The sequence below is a fragment of the Pseudorasbora parva genome, chromosome 18, assembly GCF_024679245.1.
Source record: "Pseudorasbora parva isolate DD20220531a chromosome 18, ASM2467924v1, whole genome shotgun sequence".
Taxonomy (NCBI): Eukaryota; Metazoa; Chordata; class Actinopteri; order Cypriniformes; family Gobionidae; genus Pseudorasbora; species Pseudorasbora parva.
In genome coordinates, this window is record NC_090189.1 from 12,258,509 (window position 1) to 12,284,042 (window position 25,534).

The following is a 25,534-nucleotide window of genomic DNA, read 5'->3' on the forward strand; positions in this document are numbered from 1 at the left end:
AACCAAAGCCGACTTTACAGAAACCAGACTGTTCAACCGCTTCAACGTACGTGTCCTTATCTTTTCAAAACATGGCAATTATGTAACACCTATTTTTCAGTCGGAGATAAAGGTATTATGTAGAACATGCAATGTACCCTTTCCAGTTTATTCAACAAACAATAGTTATATTCAGTGTTGTGATTCAGTGCTGAGGAATCCGAGTCTTTTGAACATGAATAGCACAGGATTTTACGATTTATATTGAAAAGGCGGTTATTATTTACTAGGTGTGAAAAAATGCTCCATCTTAAATAAATGCACAAATGTTACATAGTCTGTAAAATATTTAAAGATTAATGAGCAAAGCGTTTTCTGCTTGTGCTACAGGTTAAGGTGATGTTACTTTAGAGGTGACCCATCCCTGATTTATTTTATTCGATTTTTATAAATCAGTCACCATGTTTTTAAAATTAATCATAATTTAGAAGTTGTATAACTATAGGCATATGAGTTGTTCTGTCATTTAGTGGAACTGAAATATGTTAACAAACCCTTTTCTGTCAACAGCTGAAACCAGAACAAAGACATTTTTTTTTCTGTAGCCTGTTTCTGTGAAAAATCTATTGATTTATTGAGTGTTTAAATAAAAGCTAAACTGTGGTGATGGCCAGTGAGATAATACACAACAAATAGTAAAACATTTGTAATTTTTAAAATGAAAGCTACAGTAAAAAAGGTCATTGTTTAACCTTACCATATACAGTAAAAGTATATAAGTATATAATTAAATAATATAAAGGGTATTATATTAAAAGTGACTTATTATTATTATAAATTAGTTTTTTTCGAAGAAGTTTGACTTATAACTTGCAGAGAAAATCTATGTTCTCACACACACACACACACACACACACACACACAGGATACAGAAAGTATTCAGACCATGAAAAGATATACACTGTACAATTAATGGTAATGTTATTTCATGCATTTTGACTTATTTACACTGTTAAAAAAATTGGATTCTCATGTGAAACAAAATGAGTTGGACGTATGACCAAATACACTCCTTCAGGATTTGAACAAGTTTCAGAAAGTTTTTTTTCAAGTATGGCCCTGTATGATGTCATAAAGTGCGGAATGCATTGCATGGGCACTTCTCCCGGAGGAGCGTGTGCGCACATCAACCAGAGCGGGAGCAAGAGCACGCCCATCAACAAGCTTCGTTTGGGAGCCGCCACGAGTGCTGTCATTTTGTTTTTAGACCACAAAATCAACAATGTCACTAAAGAAGTGTGTTTTTGGTTGTGAGGGAAAGACAACGTTGTTCAGCTTCCACAAAAAAGCCATTATTATAATAATAAATAATAATTTTTAAGAATTGTGAATTATAAAGTCATACAGCGAATATGACACTCACAACTGCAGAGGAAAAAGAAAAATTTGACATTATTTCTTGCAAAGAGAATTTATAAAATTCATGTCATATTTATAAAAAAATAAATACAAATATTGCAATACACTTTTTATTACATGGCGGAAACAAGCATCCATAAGCGCAGCAAGCAGTTTCTTTACTGAAATTTTAACAGTAATGTTGTACTGTGCGAGCATACATGTACTTGTGAATTGGACAAATTTCCATCTTATTATTAACAATAAGATTTCTTTATTATGTTACAAAGTGTGTTGAGTAAGCAAGCACAACATTGATGCATTTAGAAAAGAGATTTTAATGATGCATTTAAAAACAGACAGATCTGCTGGTTGGTTTAACAGACTGTTATATTTAATTTAAGTTTCGCTAGAGCACTTTTTTGAGGCGAAACTTTCCTCATTACGGTTAAAATTAAAACTTCCTTGTACAATTTTGTTATTCCAGTAGTGTTCAATTAAAACCAGTTTTACGACATCTAATGATAATCTATCTCTGTAGATCAGCCATTTTAACACGTCCACCCACATCTTTCTGTGTTTCACTTTTGTTCAAGAATGTAACTTGGTTTCCAAGATGCCAAAAGCTGTTGAGTGAAGGGTCAATAGTACGTGCATGGTTGGCTAACTGGCAATAGCTTGTATTTTTCAAAATGCAGCATTACTGAAATGACTCTCGGGGCAATGGTATTTGGAATCAAAAGGAACATTTGAAAGTGAATCTCAAAGGGTGTGAAATTAACTTCCGATACATCTGCAACAATCTTAAAATATTTTATATAATTCCATTAAATAATCAATTGTGATGGACAATATTTGAAAAGAATGGACTGGTTTAATTGCAAAATGGATTGCTATGAGATGATTTGATTGATTAACAACACTTATATTATAATACGTTTATACCCATAATTTTGTGATATAAAAGGTAACACCCCATTCTTGATCCCTCGTTGTTTGTATTGCACTCTTTGTTGTATTTCAAGTGGCATATATGTTCAGGAATGTAGGCAGTGCTGTGCTAAACAAGTAAGTCATTGTTCTTTGTTTTGCCTATAGTTTTGGGGAAGATTTCTTATGAATGCATTTCAAGAATTGGATCAAATGAATATCCTTTTCAACTCCAATTGATTATCACCAAATAATGAATAAATTAATTTTCTGTGAACCAGTTAATTCTGTTTCTTATATTTAATAAATCTAAATGATGGGATGGATTAATGCTTTGTTGACTAACAGGCAATTATTGACATTTGAAAACCAGTTTCATGCATGAATATCTGAAGGTGGACAAACAGAGTTATAAGGAATTTGCTCATTCTGTCATTCATGATCAGGAGGTAAAAAACGTTTTGGTTACACTTAATTTCAATAGTTCACTTTAGACATTCTACTAACTAGAGTTCTTGGATCAATTTCGGGACGGTGAACTAGTGTCATTGCCAGGATAAGTCAGAGAACGCGGGTGCGAGCCCTGAGAACAAAAGGCAGGATCAATGCCGTAAGTTTGCTGTGGTTTATTGAGAGAGAAATCGGAGATCATAAGAAAACTTAAAGGGACAGTTCACCCAAAAATTAAAATGTAATGTTAATCTGCTTCCCCCAGGTCGAGGAGAATGAGCAGTGATGGTGATCCTGAATCAGCTGTCATAAGAAGGTAGTTTGTCACCCTGAGAAGAGCTCAGGAGTTTAGGTGCTGTGGGCCGAGCGAAAGCCTGATTAAAAAATCTCGATTTGGTTGTTGTGTTTTAGATGGTTGTGGAGCTGAGAGGTGGCTTCCTTCTCTAGAACCTTTGACAGGAAGGTGAGGTTGGCGATCAGCCTGTAATTTGCCAAGACTTCCATGTCTAGGGTTTGTTTCTTGAGTATTAGACGGATGACAGAAGCGGATTGATGGTCGCGGAAGGCAAGCTAGTGAACAGTTAGACCTGACTGTTTACAGCAGCGTTCCAGGATACGGCCCTCAGTTTTCATTTGCCGCAGTTCCTATATGAACCAGGGAGCCATTATGCCAGCCACACGGACTCCATGTATTTTGTTGAACCATGTTCTGTATAAAGAGAACAAATAGGCTTTTCTTTCTATTCCATGAAGAAAAGTTAGTTTAGGATTAGCTGGAAAAGTGATATTCTAGTCTCTCCATGGAAGCATTGCATGTTTATTGGCTGGAACACTTTAATAAGTTTGTGTATCCATTAAAACTATCATACACAATAGTTAGCATTAATTAAAAATAGTTTTAAATCCTTTTTAAATTTTGACTTATGTAAATTTCTATAAATGCCATTTTATATAGGCTATTAAAAGGTCAAAGGTCAATAGTAAAGGGCTATTAAATCGACAATTTTTTTTAGGTACCACTTTACAATAAGGTTGTATTGGTTAACATTAGTAACAGCATTAATTAATCTTTGTTAACATTAGTTAATAAAATTCCAGCTGTTCGTGGTTTGTTCATGATAGTTCACAGTGCACTATAATGTTAACAATATTGTAATAATGTATAAGTAAATGTTGAAATCAACATTAGAAAAAATACAAATTAGCCTATGATTTACTCACCCTCAAGTCATCCTAGGTGTATATGACACATACATATGACTTTTTTCAGACAAATAAAAGTTGAGTTATATTAAAAAAAAGTCCTGGCTAATTCAAGCATTATAATGGCAGGGTTCATAAAAATGCGGTCCATGAAATAATGTGCTCAGCACGGCTCAGGGAGGTTAATAAATGCCTTTAGAAGTGAATTGATGCATTTGTGTAAGAAAAATATCCATATTTATAACTTTATAAAGTAATGTTTCGGCCGATCACCTTCCGTATTCAGTTTATGGAAAAAGTGTTGAAAGTGCCTCTGCAGTTCAAAAGCTTACTCTACCAGGTACGCTTGTCAGATGTCGCTATGCATCTTAAACTCCGAAGGGGCACTTTCAACACTTTTCCATGAAAGGAGATCAGCCAGAACTTTAATTCAAAAAGTTTTAAATATGGATATTTTTCTAACACAAATGCAATGATTTGCGTCAGAAGGCCTTTATTAACCACCCAGAGCTGTGTGGAGCCAATTATTTGATAGACAGATTCATTTTTGTGGACTTCATAAAAAGAACAACAATCCCCCTGCCATTATAAAGCTTAGATTAGCCAGGACTTTTAATATAACTCTGATTATATTCATCTGAAAGAAGAACATCATATACACCTAGGATGGCTTGAGGGTGAGTAAATCATGGGCTAGTTAAATTTTTGGGCGAACTATCGCTTTAATTTACTTTGCAACTATATGTCAACTCTCGTTAGAGTTTTACTTGACTGTAGATTGTGGTTAGGGTTTGGGTTAGTATAATAAGTTGACAGATAGTTGCATAGTTACTTATAGTCAGTAGAATGTTTGGACCATCGGAAATAAAGTGTAAGCACAACTAAAAGAACTAAAGAAACCCAGAAACCCCATAAAATAAAACTATGAGCTGGAACATTCTGTCAGACTGATGTCATCTTCAGCAACAATACTGCTTATGAATTATGCTGAAATTCTTTGAAGACAATGTTTGAAAAAGAATTTGGGTGATTTTGTTAAAGTCCACATACCAGTAGTTGAGTGACACCTGATTTTAGTAGCCACTAGGACACTTAAATTTACAGTATTCTGTAACATTCCAATGTCAAGTTGAAAACCCTCGAACTACTTTGACAAAGGGAAAATATCTCGACTTTCATCTGAGGCTTAACAACAGACAAAGGCTTTTAACAGTGTATATGATCAGACAACTCACAAAAAAAACAAAACAGATTTTTGTAACAACTAGTAATGCATCAAGAAGGCAAAACAAACGTTTGAAAATCAAAATTGGAACAAATCAATTCAAACACATGACTGAAGGAATAGTTCAGTCAAAAATTCTGCTATTATTTACCTCAAGTCTATTATTAGCAGTTATCTGTAAAAACAAGGCCACATTTAGAAGATGCATCTTCATACAAATGGAGTTCAAAGTAACCATGGCTGTTCCAGTAACCGCAGCTTCAAACATCCTGAACTAGTTGTATGGAAAATCAATGTCACAGACAAAAGTCATGTAAGCTAAAAAAAAAACAGAGTGAGTAAATAATGCCGTTGAATTCATTTTTAATTTGGTTTCTACAGTTTAATTAGGTCAATGTACTTTTTTAGTGCATGACAGAACTTGTTGACCCTACTTGTTTGCTGTACTTTAAATCTCACATTCTCTTCCATCAGTTCATCAGCCTTTAAGAATGATTAGGAAAAAATCCAGTTCGGTAGGTTTTTTTTTTCTTTATGTCAGTAAAGATAACACTTGTCCTTCAAGTGATTCAGTTCCTCATACCCACCAAAAAGTTGCCATGCACGTGCAAATACGAATGCCAGCTCATGCAAATATGCACGTTTACATTTATGCGACTATGGCTTGTTTATCATCATAAAACGGATGATCAAAACCTCCCTGTTTTACCTCTTTCTTCCATTATTACTTTCTCAGGCCAAATTGTTAAAAACTGATAAAAACATCTCGCAAAAGAAGAAACAACACCAAATTTAACTTTTACAGTCACTGTATAATTAAAGGTGAGTGGAGTTATTAAAAAGATTTCACAATAGAAAAGTCAGGCATAACTGGTCTCAAAAACACGCCACCAAAGAGTCGCTCAATCAGACTGTAAGGCAACAAGGCTGGATTCCCTGCAAAGGTCAAGGTCACATATAATATTATATTGCAGGTGCAATAGCTTTAAACTTGCCCTAATTTTATACAATCAATAAATGAGAATTTGTGTTTCTTTGGTAGTTTGAACGAACTTACCAAAACCCAACAATGCAAATACATAAGACAATATATAAAGTTTATACTAAAAGGACTAATGCAACAAAAAGGCATAATGTCTTTCAGTCATTTTATTATGGTAAAGAATTTTTATCTAAAGCAACATTAAGATTGCAGATAAGCAAACTGGTCTAATTTTGGGAACGGAACAGATTGGGCCTGGGATCCCATCTCTGTTTTACAGTTAGGCCTGTAAAGAGGCCTACATCTTTAAGAGTGAGATTATCTGTGCCTGAAGCAACAAACACTGTGCATCAGAGGTGATTTTGTTTGCATAACGTGACATAAAAGGAATTTTGTTCCTTGCCCCCTACAATAAGGAAATCTTCAAAGTGATGAGAGACACTCCTAATTTTTTTTCTTTTTTTTTTTCCGGATTTCCTCATGAACATACCTGCGGTTGCACGGAAGCAAATTAATGGAGTTAAAGTTTTTACGCATCATTAAATATTAAAGTGCTGTCAATTAATCACACAACATTTTATATATATATATATAGAGAGAGAGAGAGAGAGAGAGAGAGAGAGAGAGAGAGAGAGAGAGAGAGAGAGAGAGAGAGAGAGAGAGAGAGAGAGAAAATAATAACAAAATAATAGCTAGAGCTATTCAGAGGGACAGACAGACCGATAGATTTGCTTTAATAACATGCATTCTGGGAAGCTCTGGTACTTACTCATGTCATAGAAATGCTGCCAGAAGGCTTCCATCCAGCTACGTGTGTCTTCCGATGTGTGTGTGACAATTGTATATGTGGTCTCATCGCCACACTTGTTGGTTATGGTGATACTTTGAGTATGTAGAGTCGGATCTTTCTCTGTGGCACGCACACGCGTTTCCTAAAGCAAGTATGAACATTTGGCTTCAAGACAAGGTTTAAACAACCAATTCTGCATTTAATAGTAAGTAGCACATAGGGTTAATGTAGTAAACATTTAACATAAACATAAACATTACTACATTAGACATGCAGCACATTTCGCAGCCTCTTACTACAAAAACTTGCATAACACAAAACTAGTCAAAGACGACTTGGACATAAACAAACTTGGACGCACTCTGTTGACTAAAAGATGCAACTACAACTGATGCATTAATCATTCTCACCTTATTAATGGGAATGGTGAATGCTGGTGTCACTGTATCATCTTGCTGCTGGTAACACTTCAGATCAGATCCATTCAGGACACCGTAGACATCTCTCCAGTCCTTATTATTGGTGTCTGACTTGAGTACAAAAATACATGAAAGATAAATGAATAGGGAATTGGAAAATAATGCACATTTATTTTTAATTACAATAAAAAAATATTACAATCTGAATTCGGAGTTTTCCACACATGACATCCTGAGTCATACAGAGAGGCTGAGCCACGAGTCGACAGCACACATTACCATAGAGTGGCAACCAGAACGAAGAGTCCTCTGAAAACAAATAAGAAAAGGAGAACACATTAAAAATGGATGGATGGATGGATGGATGGATGGATGGATGGATGGATGGATGGATGGATGGATGGATGGATGGATGGATGGATGGATGGATGGATGGATGGATGGAGATCAATTTTTTATCCATTTCAATGATGAAACCAAATAAAGAGAGAACAGATCCTAGATTTTCAGGCTGAATCCGAAATCGTCCCCTTAACTCTCAATCACTATTCCCTACATTAGTGCACTTAGTGTATACATCATCTGTACACTTGTTATTGCAGTGCAATAATCAATAACGTATGGTTTCGGGCAACACTACAAATGGCTGTCCCCTAAAATAATGCGCTACCTGAGGGTATAATGGGCAATTTTGGATTCAGCCTCAGACTTTTGGACCCCATTATATATAAAAACACATATTTACTGGGTTCTGTAAACATTAAAATCAAGGGTTTTCTTACCCGTGTATGATATAGTCAGGTCATGAGTTCGGAAAGAGTTCTGTACGTGGCAGAGGGTCAGAGATGTATGGGCCAGGAGGTGATATTTAGGGCCCCTGAGGACAAGAGGAGGTATTAAAGTGGTCATGAATTGGAAATCAACTTTTCATTCAGCCTTTGAAATATTAATATTTTTGAAATCTAATAAGTTTCAGAGCTGAAATCTTCCTTGTAAGTCAAAGAAAAGCTTTTATTGAAACCAGGCCCAGCAAACCCTTAATCTGAGAATGTGCCAGGCTGCGACTAGCCTGACAAGCCAGATCCACATCAAGATGTTTGGTCTGGAAACTCACCATAGACAGGGCTCAATCTGAGGGGCAGGATAAACGGTTGTCTTTCAAACTCCCTCTGCACGCGATAGGATAGCGCTACAACCAACCAGAGCAACGAAGGTGAAACAGAGCTTGTTGATAGATTAAACATTCGCCGTATCCGGTCAGCAAAACTCCGAACACATCTTCCCTTTTTAAGAATGACTTCAGTGCCGTTCTTTGTTCTTTTCTCAGAGAAAAGCTTAACTCCAAGTCTTCCAGAGTCGCAGTCAAAGCTGATTCGAAAGACCGCCGTTCGCCAGTTTCTGTGTTTACTAGAAGCAGCAAATACAACTCGGCCGTCGTCATTATGGCCCCGCCCACCGACTCTATACACATTGTGATTGGCCCGGCAAGAGTTAGGCGAATACCGCTCAGAAGGGTACTGAGAGTTGTTAGACGACACTCGCGGGCAGATTAAATTTGCTGCCGCTAGGGTGCGTCTAGATTTCAAGGCTTGGCTGTGACGTCAGAGAGTGGTGAAATGCCACCCTCAACAGAAGAAGAACAATGCCTGATTCTGTAGACCCGCCCACCGATTTGTGCATTACATGTTATGATCGGGTTGACCAAGTAATAAAAAAAATTACATTCCAATTAATTGCGGGTGGATGAGAGATAAATCATTGAGTTTGTTTAATAAAGGCATTTTGCGAGAACTGTGGGCGAATCATTCCGGTTGCCATTTCTCCACACGCTTTCAAAACAATTCCTCATGGTTACTCACGGGGGAACTGAAACTCATTATAATATGCAAAGCTTATCCAATCATAGCAGTGGGCATTTACTTCCAAGTCTTTTGGCCTCAGACAACAGTATAAAAAGCCAGTTCATGACCCCTTTTAGGGTCTGTGAGCACAATTACAACATCCAAAGAACAGAAGATTCAGTTCTGATTAAACTGCATTTAGAAAACCCTGACAATAGTTTTTTTTACGTACATAAAAACGTAAAACGTACATAAAAAAAAATCTGAAAAGATTAATTTAATTTGAAAAGAATCCAACAACACTGATGTATTTTAATGACACAGGACTAAAAAAACACGTGTTCAGGTCATTATATATATATATATATATTTTTTTTTTTTTTTTTTTTTTTTTTGTACAATTAAAATTAGGGTCAATGATGATTCTGTAATAATAAATATTTTATAAAAATATAATGTTTTAATAAATATTATGATGTATAAAAATAATGCAATAATAAGCATGAAGAGATAACAATTATTGAAATGAAAAGATATAATTTTAATGATTAAAAACATTGGGCGAAAAAAATCTTAAACACGAAAGATGTTTTGAAATATGAAAAATGACACAGACATGTTTCTGACAGGCTTCATTAGATTCACCCTAAAAAAATATTTTCTGGATTCTCTCACCATCCATTTCTTTCTTTTCTTTTCTCTGCTTTACTTTTTTGGCTCTCGTCTCTGACAGACTAAATGTTGTAAAAATAAAGAGTCAAGGTGTGTCTGTCTGTGCTGTCAATTACTACGGATGCATCTGTTTATGTTTGCAAACTGGTTTTTGGCAGATGCAACCCATGTGTGAGACTGTTTCGACATTTAACATTTTCCCAGTATCATGTATCTGTATGTACACAAATATATATATATATATATATATATATATATATATTAGGGCTGTGTATTGCCAAGAATCTGGCGATACAATACGTATCACGATACAGGGGTTACAATACAATATATTGCAATATATTGCGATATTGTAAGAGAGGCAATATATTGCAATATATTGCGATATTGTAAGAGAGGCAATATATTGCAATATTTCTTTTTTGTGTGTTTTTGTTTTTTATAATTTAAAAGAATAAAGAACACAACCATAAGCCTAAAACACGAGACAAAGTATTTTATTTAATTAATACAGTATCATTTATATCACTAATCATATGCAATCTAAATTAAGGGAAATGTAAAGTGACTGCAGGATTCTTTATGTGTATATGTTTTAAAGGTTCACAGTATAGCAGTGGCTATTTAACAACATAAAGTGCAGTCCATTTCATGACTGAATGACTGTTTGTTTTATATTTAACACAGCAGCCCCGATCACACAGAACGCGTTTTTGCAGCGAGAAGCCTTTTTTGAATGGATTTCGGTTGGCAGAGAGCGTTATGCGCGCTGCTTATGCGCCCTGGGCGCCTCGGGTTTCTGAAGGAGCGCTCCGAGCGCATGAAGTTGAAAAAAAGTCAACTCTGAGCGGAAAAGCGTGCAACATCATCGCGCTTATGTTCTGTTGTCCAATCGAATGAATGAAGAGGCGGGCCTTCCGTTGTGTTGACCGTTACATTGATTTGACTGACAGTACAGGTGATTCGGGGGTTGCCTAGAAACATTAAAGCGCAGTGCTCATTTTTGAATGAAAAAACGCCGACCAAAAAAGGGAGTGCAGTGCGCCTCGCGTTTTCGAACCTGAAAAACGCGTTCTGTGTGATCGGACCCTAAAGCTGTTTTCTATAAAGCAGTCTATTGTATAAAGTGCTATTTCAAGTAACGTTACTGAGCTGCAGAGCTGGTGCATCCACATATCCACATCGCTATTATCTTTCGTTCTCCTGCCACCGCTGTCAGTTTTGGAGTGTGTTTATTTTGTTACTGAGAGGAAAGCGTGCAGGATATTCTATCGAAACACTTCTCAGCAGCGCGGTTGACGTCAGGATGTTAAGCGAGCTCTCTGTTTCAATGTGTTTCCCGAGTATTAGATTATAACTTGGCCTATTTTGCAAACAAAATGATTCTTGTCGATTTCCTTAGTGGCTTCTTTATAGCTGAAGCCAACATGAGTCCACACTTCAGCTCTGTATACTGCAAGAGCGGAATAATTCTATCGTCTTGAGAGCTGGGTTTGCTAATGTAAACACTAGCACTTTCACCTTGCGGGGGTTCAAGATGGCGCCTTGCTAAGACGAAGTTTCCAGAGCTCGTGACCAAAACTTTGTTTTAGACATTCAAGCTGTATCCGCATTGTAGGCTACTTTATGATTGTTAGAGTAGGTGCCAATACGTCATATTGCAAACATGCCAAAGTTTGAAAAACGCAAAGAGCGCCTAGATGCGGTCGATATTAGTATGGATGTTCACGATTATGTCTCTCCCGCTGGTAACGAGACAGATCTTTGCGCGATATCGCTCCCTGTCACTCCAAGCAAGCCACCGGTTAATAAAAAAGGTAAACCTTCAAATCCCGATGAGCAGGCTGATTCTGCAATCATTTCCACGCTGTCCTCGTTGATCAATTCTCGATCTGACGCGCTTGAAGGAATGATTAGCGCTAACGCTCTTAAGATAGAAGGGCTGAAGAAAACTATAGACTTTGTATGTGCCGAAGTACAAGATCTAAAGAACAATATGAAAGATGTAGATGCCAGGCTTAAAGCTCAAGAACGTCTCACAAGCACATGTGAAACACGCATTTCTGATCTGGAGAGGTACTCCCGTAGGTGGAATTTGAGATTGTTTGGGGTTCCTGAATCTCACAAGGAAGATGTCAGATCCGTGGCAATTCGAATCTGCGGCGAGATTTACCCCGAGGCCAAGAGCAAGTACCCTGATGCTGTTGACACCGTGCATCGGGTAGGGAGGAGAGATGACAGCACGAAACATCGCGCCATCATCATGCAATTCACCTCACGGGTTGTCCGCGATGCATTGTGGAAAGCAGCCAAGAAGTCTCAGTTTCTTAAAGATAACAACATGCGCTTCGCAGAGGATTTAACTTCTTCAGATCGGGAGAGACGGAAGAGTTTATGGCCGAGAGTAAAAGAGGCGAGGGATGCTGGAAAAACTGCCTATTACGTCGGAGCGCGCGCGTTCATTGAAGGAGTGGAGATTCATCTGTGAATTCCATTAAAAATCACGCATAATTTCAAAAATGGTGACCATGACTATGACATTTGAGCTTTCTTCACATTGTATTTCGTCGTATTACAGCTGGACTTTTTCAAATGGTCACGTGTTCCTCTCAGTTGTCTTCTCATTTACCAGTCAATTTTGAGTCAATTTTTGACTTTTTGCCTTTGTTTAGTTTCTTATTAATAATTGTTCACTGTTCATTTATTAATGTCGTTATCGTTCATTTCACTTAATGCCAGGGGACTAAGAAACAATGTGAAACGCAAAGCCCTTTTTTTATTTGCTAAAAACCACGGATTTGATTTTTGTTTTTTTCAAGAAACCCATTCCTCGCAGGATGATGCAAAATTTTGGAGGTCCCAGTGGGGCAGTGAGATATGGATGTCTCACGGTACAGAGCGATCTGCAGGTGTCGCAATTTTGAAAGATAAGTTTGCGGGCGAAATACTACATCTTTTTAGTGACCCTAAGGGCCATTTTATTTTGTTAGTGGTTTTACTTGGCCAGACCACCACAGTCCTTTTAAATGTGTATGGATATAATTCTTTAAAGGAAAACACCACCTTAATTGATGTGATTAGTGATAAAATACAGTACTGGATAAATAAATACCCCAGCGCAGGTATTATTTTGGGTGGGGATTTTAATATGGTATTAAACAGTAATTTGGATAGGTTTCCCCCTAGGGCCGCTTCTGTGACTCCAATTATGGATGCATTTATTTTGCGGTTTAATGTTGTTGACATATGGAGAGAAAGACATCCACAGCAGAGGCTTTATACTTGGAGCAGCAAGGACCACTCTAAGCAGTCACGTATAGATTATTGGCTTATTTCCCAAAGCCTAGCAGACAGTTGTATCTCAGTCAGCATTCATGCTACACCTCTTACAGACCACAGTGCTGTCTCTCTTAAGGTTAATCTCTCAACATCTCTTGATTTCAGATCAACTCACTCTTATTGGAAGCTGAATAATTCTCTTCTCCTTTATAAAGATGTTAAAACGACTATTACATTATTGATTGAGCAGTACTGGAAGAGAGCATTAACATTAGATTTATACTGTAACCAATGGGAGCTGTTGAAGTTTGAAATCGGTAAATTTTTAAGGAAATTTGGTAGTAACTTAGCCAAACGTAAGAGAGCAGAAGAGAATAAGGTGGTATCTAAAATTGCAATACTTTCTTCTAAACCCCCAGAGCTTCTCTCTGAATCTGATAAGCTTGAGTATGCTGAACTGCAATGTAAATTAGATGGGCTATACACTTACAGAGCTCAGGGCGCTTACATAAGATCTAGACAAAAATGGATTGAGGAAGGAGAATGTAACACAGCGTATTTTTTCAGATTAGAAAAGAGTCATTTTAGAACCTCATTAATTGAATCTCTAAATATTGATGGGACAGTGTCCAATAACCCTCAAGAAATTGCACGTTACTGTGCTAATTTTTATAGTAATCTTTACCATAAAAATTATTCTGAAGAGGCAGCTTGTAGTTTTCTTGAGTCTATTAAAAACTGCAAGACTATCTCTAATGATGATAAAAATCTCTGTGATAGTGAAATTACTTTATCAGAAGTTAATAACTCAATTATAGAACTTAAAAATAATAAATCACCCGGAACTGACGGGCTTACCGCAGAATTCTACAAACAGTTTTCTAAAGAATTATCCCCTTTTTTACATAAGGTATTTGAAGAAAGCATACAGAATGAGACTCTTCCCCCAACTCTCACTCAAGGTTTAATTACTTTAATCCCGAAACCCAAGAAAGATTTACTTTTAATTGATAATTGGCGCCCTGTATCTCTGCTCAACAATGATTATAAAATTTTAGCTCTTATATTTGCTAAAAGACTGAAATCTGTACTGAGCTCTGTTATCGATGAGACACAATCTGGGTTTATGAATAAAAGGCATATTGTTAATAATATAAGATTGGTTCTCGATTTATTAGATTACTCAGAACTGATACAGGAGGACAGCTTCATTCTTTTTTTAGATTTTTATAAGGCATTTGATTCCTTAGAGCACCAATTTATTATTAAGTCATTAAGTAGTTTTGGTTTTGGTAATATGTTTTGTAAAGTAATTAAAACCCTTTACAATAATGGAAGCTGTTCAATCAAATTAAAAAACGGCACTTCCCCAAGGTTCAGTTTATCTAGAGGAGTTAGACAAGGATGTCCCATTTCCCCTTATTTATTTTTACTTTGTGTGCAGCTACTCTCAACGTTTATCTGTGAAAGTGGTATTCAGGGAATCCTTATAGCAGATCGGGAAATAATTATAAGCCAATTAGCGGATGACACCACCTTATTTTTAAGAGATGCTTCTCAAATCCCTAAAGCAATTGATAATATAAAACTATTCTCTAAAGCTTCAGGACTTGTTCTAAATATAAATAAATGTGAGTTATTGTCTATTAAAGATTGCACGGCACCATCATTTTACAATATTCCAGTTAGAGCTGAAGTTACGTATTTAGGCATTGTGATCGCTAAAAATCTAAATAATAGAGGTACCCTGAATTTTGACCCTGTTATAATAAAAGCCCAAAAAAGATTCAACGCATGGTTGCAGAGAGACTTGACCTTGAGAGGCAGAGTACTGCTCGCTAAGGCTGAGGGCATTTCTAGGCTTACATATGCTGCACTCTCTCTGTATGTGGACAATAAAACTTGTAGGTCTGTAGATAAAACCCTCTTCAATTTTATTTGGAAAAACAAAATACACTATGTTAAGAAGTCAGTAATAATGAATACATATGAGAATGGTGGTTTGAATTTTCTTGATTTCTCATCGTTGAACAACACTTTTAAAATTAATTGGATCAGACAGTTTTTGTGTAATCCAAATTCAGTTTGGAATTTTATCCCTAATTACTTTTTTTCTAAATTAGGTGGTCTCCCTTTCTTACTGATCTGCAATTATAATATTGCCAGAATCCCTTATAACTTATCTAAATTCCATAAGCAGGCATTACTTGCATGGTCATTAATCTTTAAGCACAACTTTTCCCCTCACCGATACTTTATTTGGAACAACCGAGATATTGTATATAAGAATAAGTCATTATTTTTTGTTAACTGGTTTCAGGAGAAAATTTTGACTGTTTCCCAGTTAATCAATTCAGAAGGTCATATTTTAAATTATGAAGAATTTTTATGTAAATTTAATTTCCCAGTAACTCCCAGGGAATTCTCCATTGTAATGGATGCAGTCCCTAAAGGAGTTGTTATGCTTCTAAGAGAGTCTGTTAAATCATCTCACACTTTACCTATTTCTTTAGATCCATTTGATTTTCCAGTAGGAAAACTGTGCTTTTTGTCTCACCCTTCATCACGTAATTATAGAATTAGATCTCTGTTTCAAAAGGAGCTAGTAACAATTCCATATGTGGTGTCATATTGGAAGAATTCGGTTGATCATATTGATTGGAAAAAAGTATGGACTCTACCTTTGAAATACTTCATCACTAACAAGGTTAGAGAAATCTCATTCAAATTATTACACAAATTTTACCCTGCTAAAGATTTTTTAAAAAGGTTTAAGTCAGATATAGACACAAGTTGTTCTTTCTGTGGTGCCCCTGATGAAACTGCTCTTCATATCTTCTGGGATTGTCCTCACACTCAACTATTTTGGGGTGAACTTTCTGAATGTATTAATTACAATGTGCTTCCGGGTTTCTCTTTGTTTTTAAAGGATGTACTGTTTGGCTTCTTTAATATACAAAAAGCCCAAACTAATGAATACTTTATTATTAACTTATTATTGCTCCTTGCAAAATTTCACATTCACCGCAGTAAATTTACTAACCAAAATCCTTTATTCATTGTTTTTGTAAAGGAGATCCAACAGTACATCCAAACTATTTCATCATCTAAGAATCTTAAAGCTCTTAAGACAACAAATTTGTTTCAACTTTTTAATTTATTTTGTTAAAATTTTCTTTCTGTTTTATAGGCCTATGTTTGTATGTATGGCGGTTTACTTTTATCATTATTTAATTGTATGTAACCTTTGCAATTGTGTTATGTACCTGTATTTTTGATACCTTGGCATTTAATAAAAAAAAAAAAAAAAAAAAAAAAAAAAAAAAACTTTCACCTTGCGCTTCTCCGGCTCCGCGTCAGTTATGCGTTCTGAGATAACACTGCCATCTAGCGGTTGGGTGTTATACAGTCTGTGGTTTAAACCAAGCCTGCAGTCTCCCTCTCATTTACTGAAGCTTTCGCGCCTCGATCGCCCCCCGGTGACCGGTCCCAGTATAGCCGCTCCTCTGTGTTTTCTAATGGACGCGAGGCAAACTAAATAATAATATTACACTTCAAAAATGTTTCCCCAAAGTTAGTTTATGTCACTGAAGGCAGTTATCATCACGATGATTTCATTTCAGGTGTTCGTTTTAAAAATAAGTTTAGTTTTAGTTAGTTATTTGATGCTATAAAAACGGGGGTGTGACGTCATGATTGACAGCTGAGACTGACGGCTTCTCTGAGTGAAGTTGTCACTGAGGCACTAACGGACTTTTTTCGAAATTTTTGGGAGCAGATTAGAGCTTTAGCTTTAATTTCTACATTTCCATAACTGTTTATTTCACACCAACATAATTAATTGTTCTGCATCTGTGAGAGTGTGGGCGGGCTTTTGATATCGCGGCTGTACTTCCTGCTCTACTTCCTGCGCTCTACTGCGCAACTCCGGTCCCGAAATCGCTACTGCGCAGACTCGGTCCCAAGATGTCAGCGCCGTGCAAGGCTGCCTGAAAGCTTCAAATATGGCAAGCGGAAACGGATGATGTCGAGTCGTCCATATTTTTTTACGGTCTATGGTTTAAACCGAACACAAAGCCACGAAACTTGGATGTAAATAAATAAATATATAAATATCGATACAGCGTTTTTGAGAATCATAATATCGCGATATTCACGTGTATCGATATTTTCTTACACCCCTAATATATATATATATATATATATATATATATATATAAAATCTCAAGCGGCAACCTCCCGCGATCTCTCTTGAAGCCAATACGGAAGTAATGTAAACTGCAATTACTAAACAGGCTCCAGAAGGGCTCAATGAGATTCTGCTCCCAAGCCTGCAGTACCTCTCTCAGATACTGAAGCTTTCACGCCTCGATCATCCCCTGGTGACTGGTCCCAGTATAGCCGCCCCTTTGTGTTTTCTAATGGACGCGAGGCAAACTAAACAATAAAATTACACTGCAAAAAAATTTGCCCAAAGTCAGTTTGTCATCGAAGGCAGTTATCATCACGATGATTTCATTTCAAATGTTCGTTTTTTTAAAATAAGTTTAGTTTTAGTTAGTTATTTGATGGTATAAAACGGGGGGGGGGGGGGGGGGGGGGGGGGGGGGTGACATCATGATTGACAGCTGAGATCGACGTCTTCTCTGAGTGAAGTTGTCACTGAGGCACTAACGGAATTTTTGTCTGAATTTTTGGGAGCAGATTGGAGCTTTAGCTTTAATTGCTACATTTCCATAACTGTTTATTTCACACCAACATAATTAATTGTTCTGCCTCTGTGAGAGTGTGGGCGGGCTTTTGATATCGCGACTGTACTTCCTGCTCTCTACTGCGCAACTCCGGTCCCGAAATCTCTACTGCGCAGACTCGGTCCCAAGATGTCAGTGTCATGCAGGCCGTCTGAAAGCTTCAAATCTGGCAAGCGAAAACGGATGATGTCTAGTCGTCCATATTTTTTTACGGCCTATGATTGAGCTCCATGTTAAATTTCCCAACTTTACAGCAGAAAAAAACATGTTTACAGCCTGGTACAAATTTAGTTTTTGGCCTATACGGCTTTTTGCCCATTTTCTGTTATCCGGGAGTGACTTGCGATGACGCGCTCGCAAGATGGCGACGCCCTACTTTAAGCTTCAGAATGGCTTGTCGGAATCCTATGGGTGACGTCACGGACACTACGTCCATATTTTTTTACAATCTTTGATATATATATATATATATATATATATATATATATATATATATCCCCCTCACCGTGCAGACAGAGCAGGCAGCAGAACCGGTGATTCTCCTCCGGGTGAACTCCCTCCTCCCGAGATGGTCCTACTGCTGTGAGAACTACAGGAAGCAGCTGTCTCTAAAGATGCCATGAACTTCTTACTGGAGGCACTTCCCAGCCGGCTCAGTCTCCGAGTTGAGAAGCCCATGCTGACTTCCTCCTCCATACAGCAGCTGTAGAGCTCCACCCGCAGGTCAAAGCCTGGAGGTACGTCAGTGCTATGAACACAACATATGATTAAAGAGAGGATATTTGACTTGAAAGATCTTTTATTTTAAATGTATATATACTGTATATAAGACTTTTTTTATAACTTTTTTTTTTGGCCAGAGACAACTATTTGAACCATTTAAATTACACTAATCAAGCATTATCACTAATAAATACTGTATGACATAATGAGATTCAAAATATCAAAAAATAAATCAACAAGTGATCCATTCATTTGAGAAATAATAGGAAGTAAAAGGAAAAGTCTCACAATATCACTGGTTCATTGAAACAGATGTCTGTAAGCGTCCTGTCCACTATTACGAGATCCGTGTCGTGAATCTCTGTGCCCACCTGCAGCAGACAGAACACGGCACACTGGTGCAGCTCTGAACAGAGAAAAGTGGGATGGAAAGAGAGAAAATTTGTGAAAAATTAACAACAAAAATTACTTAATAGGCATATTCTATATTAGGGATGCAACAATACAGTTGGTCCACGGTTCAATACATACCTCGGTTTTTAACCGTGGATTTCGGTTCGGTTTTTGCTATTCTATTCTTAGGCGACAGGAACAGAAAGAGGTTAAGAAGAAAATGTTTTTTTTTTGCAATATTCTTTCTTTATTTTACTTATAAGACTTGGAAAAAACTTACTTCAACTTAAAACTTTACTTAAAAAAAAACAAACAAAAAACTTGTACACATTCCTAGTGTATAGTATAATATAAAATAATTATTAAGATTTACAGTGGCAGCTCAGAGATGTACAGTAGCATTTAAGTATGAAATTGAATGAATAAATGTAGGCTAAAATTAAAACTACATAATCTTCAATATACATTTATTAAAAGCTACTGCATTAAAGTTTTTTATTTTTTCAAAAGCAGTGAGTGATTTTCTCTTTGTCTTTTGTTTTAGAGGTGAATGGTCCCTTAAGGACAAGTGTTCACAACCTGCTCGCATCTCATATACAAACACACGTGATTTTACTTTCACTTTAGACATAACTGACTACGTTTATACACTCCTGAACAAAATCTTCAGACCAGGGGATGTATTGCAATTTACACATTTCGCACTTGTGGATCATAACCGGGTTGTAAGTGCTGATTCAAAATGCCAAAAGAAGAAACAGGAGCAAGAGACAAAAAATAGAGAGTAGGCAATTTATTGAAAACTGCATTTAAACTCAAACAGGCCGTTCATCAGCTGATCAAAAGTTTAAGACCCTAGCCATAAAAAGGTCAAATCTGCACAAAATATGGCTTACATGGCATTGTCCTTCAAGCAGTCAAACTGTCAAGATCTCCTGATGGCAAAGGCAAAAAGGCTTTCTCTCTTTGAACATGGCAGGATTGTTGAGCTGCACAAGCAAGGCCTTTCGCAACGCGTGCTGAGGTTGGACGCAGTAAGACAGTCATTTTACATTTCTTAAAAAAATCCTGAGAGTTATGGGACAAAAATGTCAAGTGGTAGACCCAAAAAGATTTCACCTGGACTGAGCCGCAGGGTCCGACAGGTTGTCCGTGAAGACACAGGTCGATCCTCAACCCGAATTAAGGCCCTGACTGATGCTGACTGCAGCCCAATAACCATAAGACGTCATCTAGAGAAGGGCTTCAAGAACAAAAAACGTCTTCACAGGCCACGTCTCCTCCCACGACACAAACTTGCCCGTTTAGAATTTGCAATGGAGCACCAAACATGGGACATTGAAAAGTGGAAGAAAGTTTTATTCTCTGATGAGAAAAAATGTAACCTGGATGGTCCGATGACTCCCAACGTTACTGGCATGACAAGGAGATTCCATCTGAGATGTTTTCTACGCGGCACAGTGGAGGAGGCTCCATCATGATCTGGGGTGCTTTTTCCTTCAATGGGAAAATGGAGCGTCAGGTTGTGCAGGGGCGTCAAACGGCGACTGGCTATGTGGATCTGTTGCAGCGGGCATCCCTCTTGACCGAGAGCCCCTGTCTGTGCGGTAATGACTGGGTCTTTCAACAGGACAACACTGCAATTCACAATGCCCACCTGACGAAGGACTTCTTCCAGGAGAATAACGTTGCTCTTTTGGACCATGCTGCGTGTTCTCCTGATCTAAATCCCATTGAGAACATTTGGGGATGGGTGGCAAGGGAAGTTTACAAAAATGGACGTCAGTTCATCCAGACCGTGGATGCCCTTCGTGAAGCCATCTTCACCACATGGAGCAACTTTCCCACCAGCCTCCTGGAAACAGTCGCATCAAGCATGCCGAAACGAGTTTTTGAAGTGATCAACAAGAACGGTGGGGTAACTCACTACTGAGTCCTTTTTTGACACTTTTAGTACTGTTGTGCGTTTATTTTTGGGCTATGGTCTTAAACTTTTGATCAGCTGATGAATGGCCTGTTTCAGTTTAAATGCAGTTTTCAATAAATTGCCTACTCTCTATTTTTTGTCTCTTGCTCCTGTTTCTTCTTTTGTCATTTTGAATCAGCACTTATAACCCGGTTATGATCCACAAGTGCAAAATGTGTAAAACTTGCAATGAATCCCCTGGTCTTAAGATTTTGTTCAGGAGTGTATATGTTAACCTTGTGTGTATTTGACAGTATTAGCGCAGTAAGACTACTTAGTCCAGTAATCACGTGTTTGTTAGGCTTTTAGTGCACGCTCAGCGCATGTAAAACAGTGCAAGCACACAAATGTAATGTTTAACCAGCAAGGCTTTAAAACGCATGCAAATAATGAACTTTCGTGATTGTGAATAGTTGTAGTGTCCCGTGAGTATAACTCTCTGACACCAGCATTTCAAGCGTGGCTAAACACCCCCTATCTTTAGTGCATACGACTGGATATTTGCTCATATCAGCGCGTAGAGAAATAAATAATAATAATAATTAATTAAATGCAAAACGGAAAAAACGCAATTCACAAGCGTGTATTGAACCGTGAATGCAGTACCGAACGGTTCAATATTATATTTGAGAATTGTGGCATCTCTAATATATTAATATATAATATAATATTTATGTGTTAAACTCACCTCCTTTGTTTTTGAAATACTCTGAGTCTTTCCACATGAGAGGAATACGAATATCTGAGGATAAGCAAAGTTAAACATGACATATCAAATTAAATAAATAAATATACATATAAACTAAATATATATACATATAATAAGTTCCATTTCTCTCTGTGTGTAACCCCACCTGAAATGGCTAGTTTTCCAGTACAAGGCAATCGCTCAGACCCACCATCAGATGACCTGAAACATTCAACCAATAGATCAACGGCTCTGTTCCAGACATAGTTCACATCTATCTATCTATCTATCTATCTATCTATCTATCTATCTATCTATCTATCTATCTATCTATCTATCTATCTATCTATGAATGAATTAATAAATGTGTGTGTGTGTGTGTGTGTGTGTGTGTGTGTGTGTGTGTGTGTGTGTGTGTGTGTCTAAGAATGAATAAATTAATGTGTGTGTCACACTGTCTATGTATCTAACTTTTATCATCTGTCTGTTCACTCCAACTCATTATATCAATACCCCAGCCCATTGACTCAGTGATTTACCTTCGTCCTGCTTTCTGCATAGCCTGGGCTTCCTTCATCCGCTGCAGCTGGGTCATGAGGGCCAGTATGCGGCTGTTGGATGTGAGGAGAGTCTTGGAGGCCTCCAGAGCCTGATCTCTCTGAGAACATGCAGCTAAAAGCTTGCAGGTCCCTTCTCTGATCCTCACCTCCCTCTCGATCTGTCTCTGAACCTCACAGTCCTGCAGATTGATGGAGAAAGAGTAGTCACAACCTTAGACAGTATACCCAGAAACCATTCACTAACCATCTGATATTAAAACAAACCAGAAGTTGGCTGATACATTTCAATGTTTCAGTCATTTTATTACTTCAACTTAAACTTATTACAGTGTATTGCCAAGGCAATATTTCATTTTTAATTTACTTTAAGCTTTACAACAACAACTGTTTACATTGTCTTACGGCTTTATTTCAATTAACAGAATAGTTTTTTAATAGTTTTAGATAACAATCCTAAGCCTGTTAATTGTGTCACATGCCCAGCTGATTAGAATTAACTTGCTTGTGGAATTGAACAAAAATGAAACTTGCATCTGAATAAATTGTCAGTCTTAATATAAATATTGTTACAATTACTTTCTAAGTGAATATTTAGCATTGTAATTAATCATCACTGCTGTTATAATGTATAATATATATATAACATATATAACAGTATGCACACACACACACACACACACACACACACACACACACACACACACACACACACACACACACAAATATCTGAAAAAAATTAAGACACCACTTAAAATTGATTTCTCAGTGTTAAGTGGTCTCTTAATGTTGACTTGGCAACTAATTGAAATAAAATAAGTTAAAATTAAAAGTAAAATTACTATAACTGCAAAAAACATAGATTACAATTTTAAACAGCCAAAATAACACTGCTTAATAGTCCTAATTCTTTCTTTTGATTCATTTCAAATTTGTCTTAATGTAACACAGCCTCATAACACACAGTCAAGAGCTTCTATTTCTATTTCTGAACTCATTCTGAGTTTATGGTCTGCATACAGTGAACCAGTAAAATACCTCTTTAATCTGTTTACATCCTCTCAAATGTGACGTCAAGAGCCACAGTTACGTAAGAGCTGAACGGGAGCATTTTAAGTGTGTGCTTTTTAATTACCACTAATAACTGCATATATGGATTGTAAGATAAATAAGAAATCTTTAAAAAAAGTTTTATCCAACAGATAAATTAATTATGCATAAAAACCAAACAAATGAAAGGACATTTACCAATGTAATTATTAATTTACACTGTACTTAAACCGCAACTGAATATGTGTCAAAGGATCTAAGAAAAAAAGATTAGATAATGTTCACAGTTTAAGGTTTGATTTGGGCTGTAAACTAATCATGTTTGTGTTTCGAGTTGTGCTGTCTAATAATAATTTCAGACAGCTGGAAACTTCATACTGTGTGAGAATATTTCTGAATCAAAATCCACTAATGATTTTTTTTAATGTTTGAATATGACTATAATGTCAGAGTGATGTATGATGCATGATTTTAACGACACATATTTGACCGAACGCCAGCCAGTTTTTAACTGTGCATTTAAAGGAATAGTCAATCATCTATAGATGAAAATTGTCATGAAAATTGTCACCTTTTGTGTTCAAAAGAAGAAAGAAAGCCATCCAGGCTTAGAGTGACACGAGGGCGAGTACATAGATAGTGAACTATCGCTTTAGGTGTTCAATTACACAAAAGCACTTACTGAAGATTGATCTCGGCACACTTCCAAAGAATAGGACGTGTGGATTCGCTCTATTAAACGATTTGTCCCTGACTAATAGTATGATAAATCTTGTCGCTGCCTGCTTAATTCCTGGCCGCTCTGTTGAAAAGTGTTGTGACATGAAATTCCCTCAGGGTTATGTCTATGTCTGAAACGTTTTCAAACATGCTCTTGTCTGTTTCTACATCAAGACAGCAAATCGGCTAATTTTATAACTCCTGCTCAGGAAAACTGAACCAATGAAAACATGATAAGCATGTAAGCATTTTAGATGTAAAATATAAAGCCAGAGGAAATTATATTGCTCATATAGTGCTCAGTTATTGGATCTTTTTTTTGTTTTGCCACCAGTTAGTTTGGAGAAATAGAAACAGGTACAGCTGAGATAAGTGTTGCTATAAATTGGGCGGATTAGCACTGCTCAGATCAATTTTATCTCTGAGAAATGTTGCTTATTGAAATGTTACTTTTCTGAAACTAAACACGTGTGCGATTACTGACAAGGAGGGGACAATTAAGTTCTTGACATACAGTGCATTGTTGTGCACTCCTGTATGTTATGCTATGTTTTTTTTCCAAATATATATAAAAAACACGTAATAAAATAATAAATCCTAACTTTGAGTAAAATTCAACCGCAAAATCCTGCATAACAAGCCTAATCAGATCCAATTCATTCTAAATTGATATCCAATGGATATACTATTATACCTAAGAATTAACTCCACAGTTTCCTGAGAAATGAATGAGCACCATCTGAATAATAAAACTGAGCTTTTTCAGTAGGCTGTGTTGTGAGGAGTTTGTGGTTTGTGCAGGCGCGGGTGTGGTTCTTCTGCGCTCGCTTACCTGTGCGGAATCCTCGAGCACGCTCAGGCGGAATCGGCCTCTCTTCACCTCCATCTCCATAGCTGATCCCCGGGCCACAGTGGCTCTGGAAGTTTGGTTTCTGCAGAACATTATTGCTCTATGCTGAAAATCCAACTCAAACATACAACCGAAGTGAAACTGCTGAATTAATATAAAGATAAATCCCGTCCTAATTGCGTCATTCGTATTTGTTCTGAAATCCTACTGGACATCATGTTGAGACAACTATGGATACAAGTGGGGTGTGTTTTCCCTGGTTTTTCCTTAGTTCGTGGTATGGGTGGCGCTTAGAGTTTGAACATACTGAAACAGCGCCACCATTGCCGTAGTACCCCAAAATGTATCCAATAGCCGCCAGGGGGCGTTTAACGGCCCTAAAAAACGAATTCTCCTATTTTGACGCATTCAAATATCATGATATTTTGGCTCAAAGAAAACATTTGCAGGCTAAAACGAACAATACTTTTAAATTATTAGTTCTGAGTATTAATAGCTGACTTCTACAAATCAAAATCCCCACAAACAATCTCCATAAAATAATTTTACAACCAAAAAGATTCACGTAGTAATGCTGCCGTCATGTGCTATCAAAATGATCGTAAATACGAGTTTCCTAGGTAAAAAAAAAAAAAAAGAAAGGAAAGATTTTACACGAACGCCCTGCC

At 37.0% G+C, this 25,534-nt stretch overlaps 1 protein-coding gene across 1 annotated transcript in view; it reads right to left on the minus strand.

Annotated features, from left to right (window-relative positions):
- rtknb (rhotekin b) overlaps window positions 1-25,480 on the minus strand; it is a 32,556-nt gene extending 7,076 nt beyond the window's left edge. Inside the window, exons 1-10 of the mRNA XM_067423940.1 lie at window positions 24,849-25,480; window positions 22,229-22,428; window positions 21,856-21,911; window positions 21,690-21,743; window positions 18,931-19,048; window positions 18,425-18,667; window positions 8,159-8,253; window positions 7,576-7,685; window positions 7,368-7,487; window positions 6,937-7,099 (exon numbers count right to left, since the gene is read on the minus strand). Of these exons, the coding sequence (XP_067280041.1) occupies window positions 6,937-7,099; window positions 7,368-7,487; window positions 7,576-7,685; window positions 8,159-8,253; window positions 18,425-18,667; window positions 18,931-19,048; window positions 21,690-21,743; window positions 21,856-21,911; window positions 22,229-22,428; window positions 24,849-24,992 (1,303 nt within the window). The 5' untranslated portion in view covers window positions 24,993-25,480. The remainder of the gene's footprint in view (window positions 1-6,936; window positions 7,100-7,367; window positions 7,488-7,575; window positions 7,686-8,158; window positions 8,254-18,424; window positions 18,668-18,930; window positions 19,049-21,689; window positions 21,744-21,855; window positions 21,912-22,228; window positions 22,429-24,848) is intronic.
- Window positions 25,481-25,534: the final 54 nt, after the last annotated feature.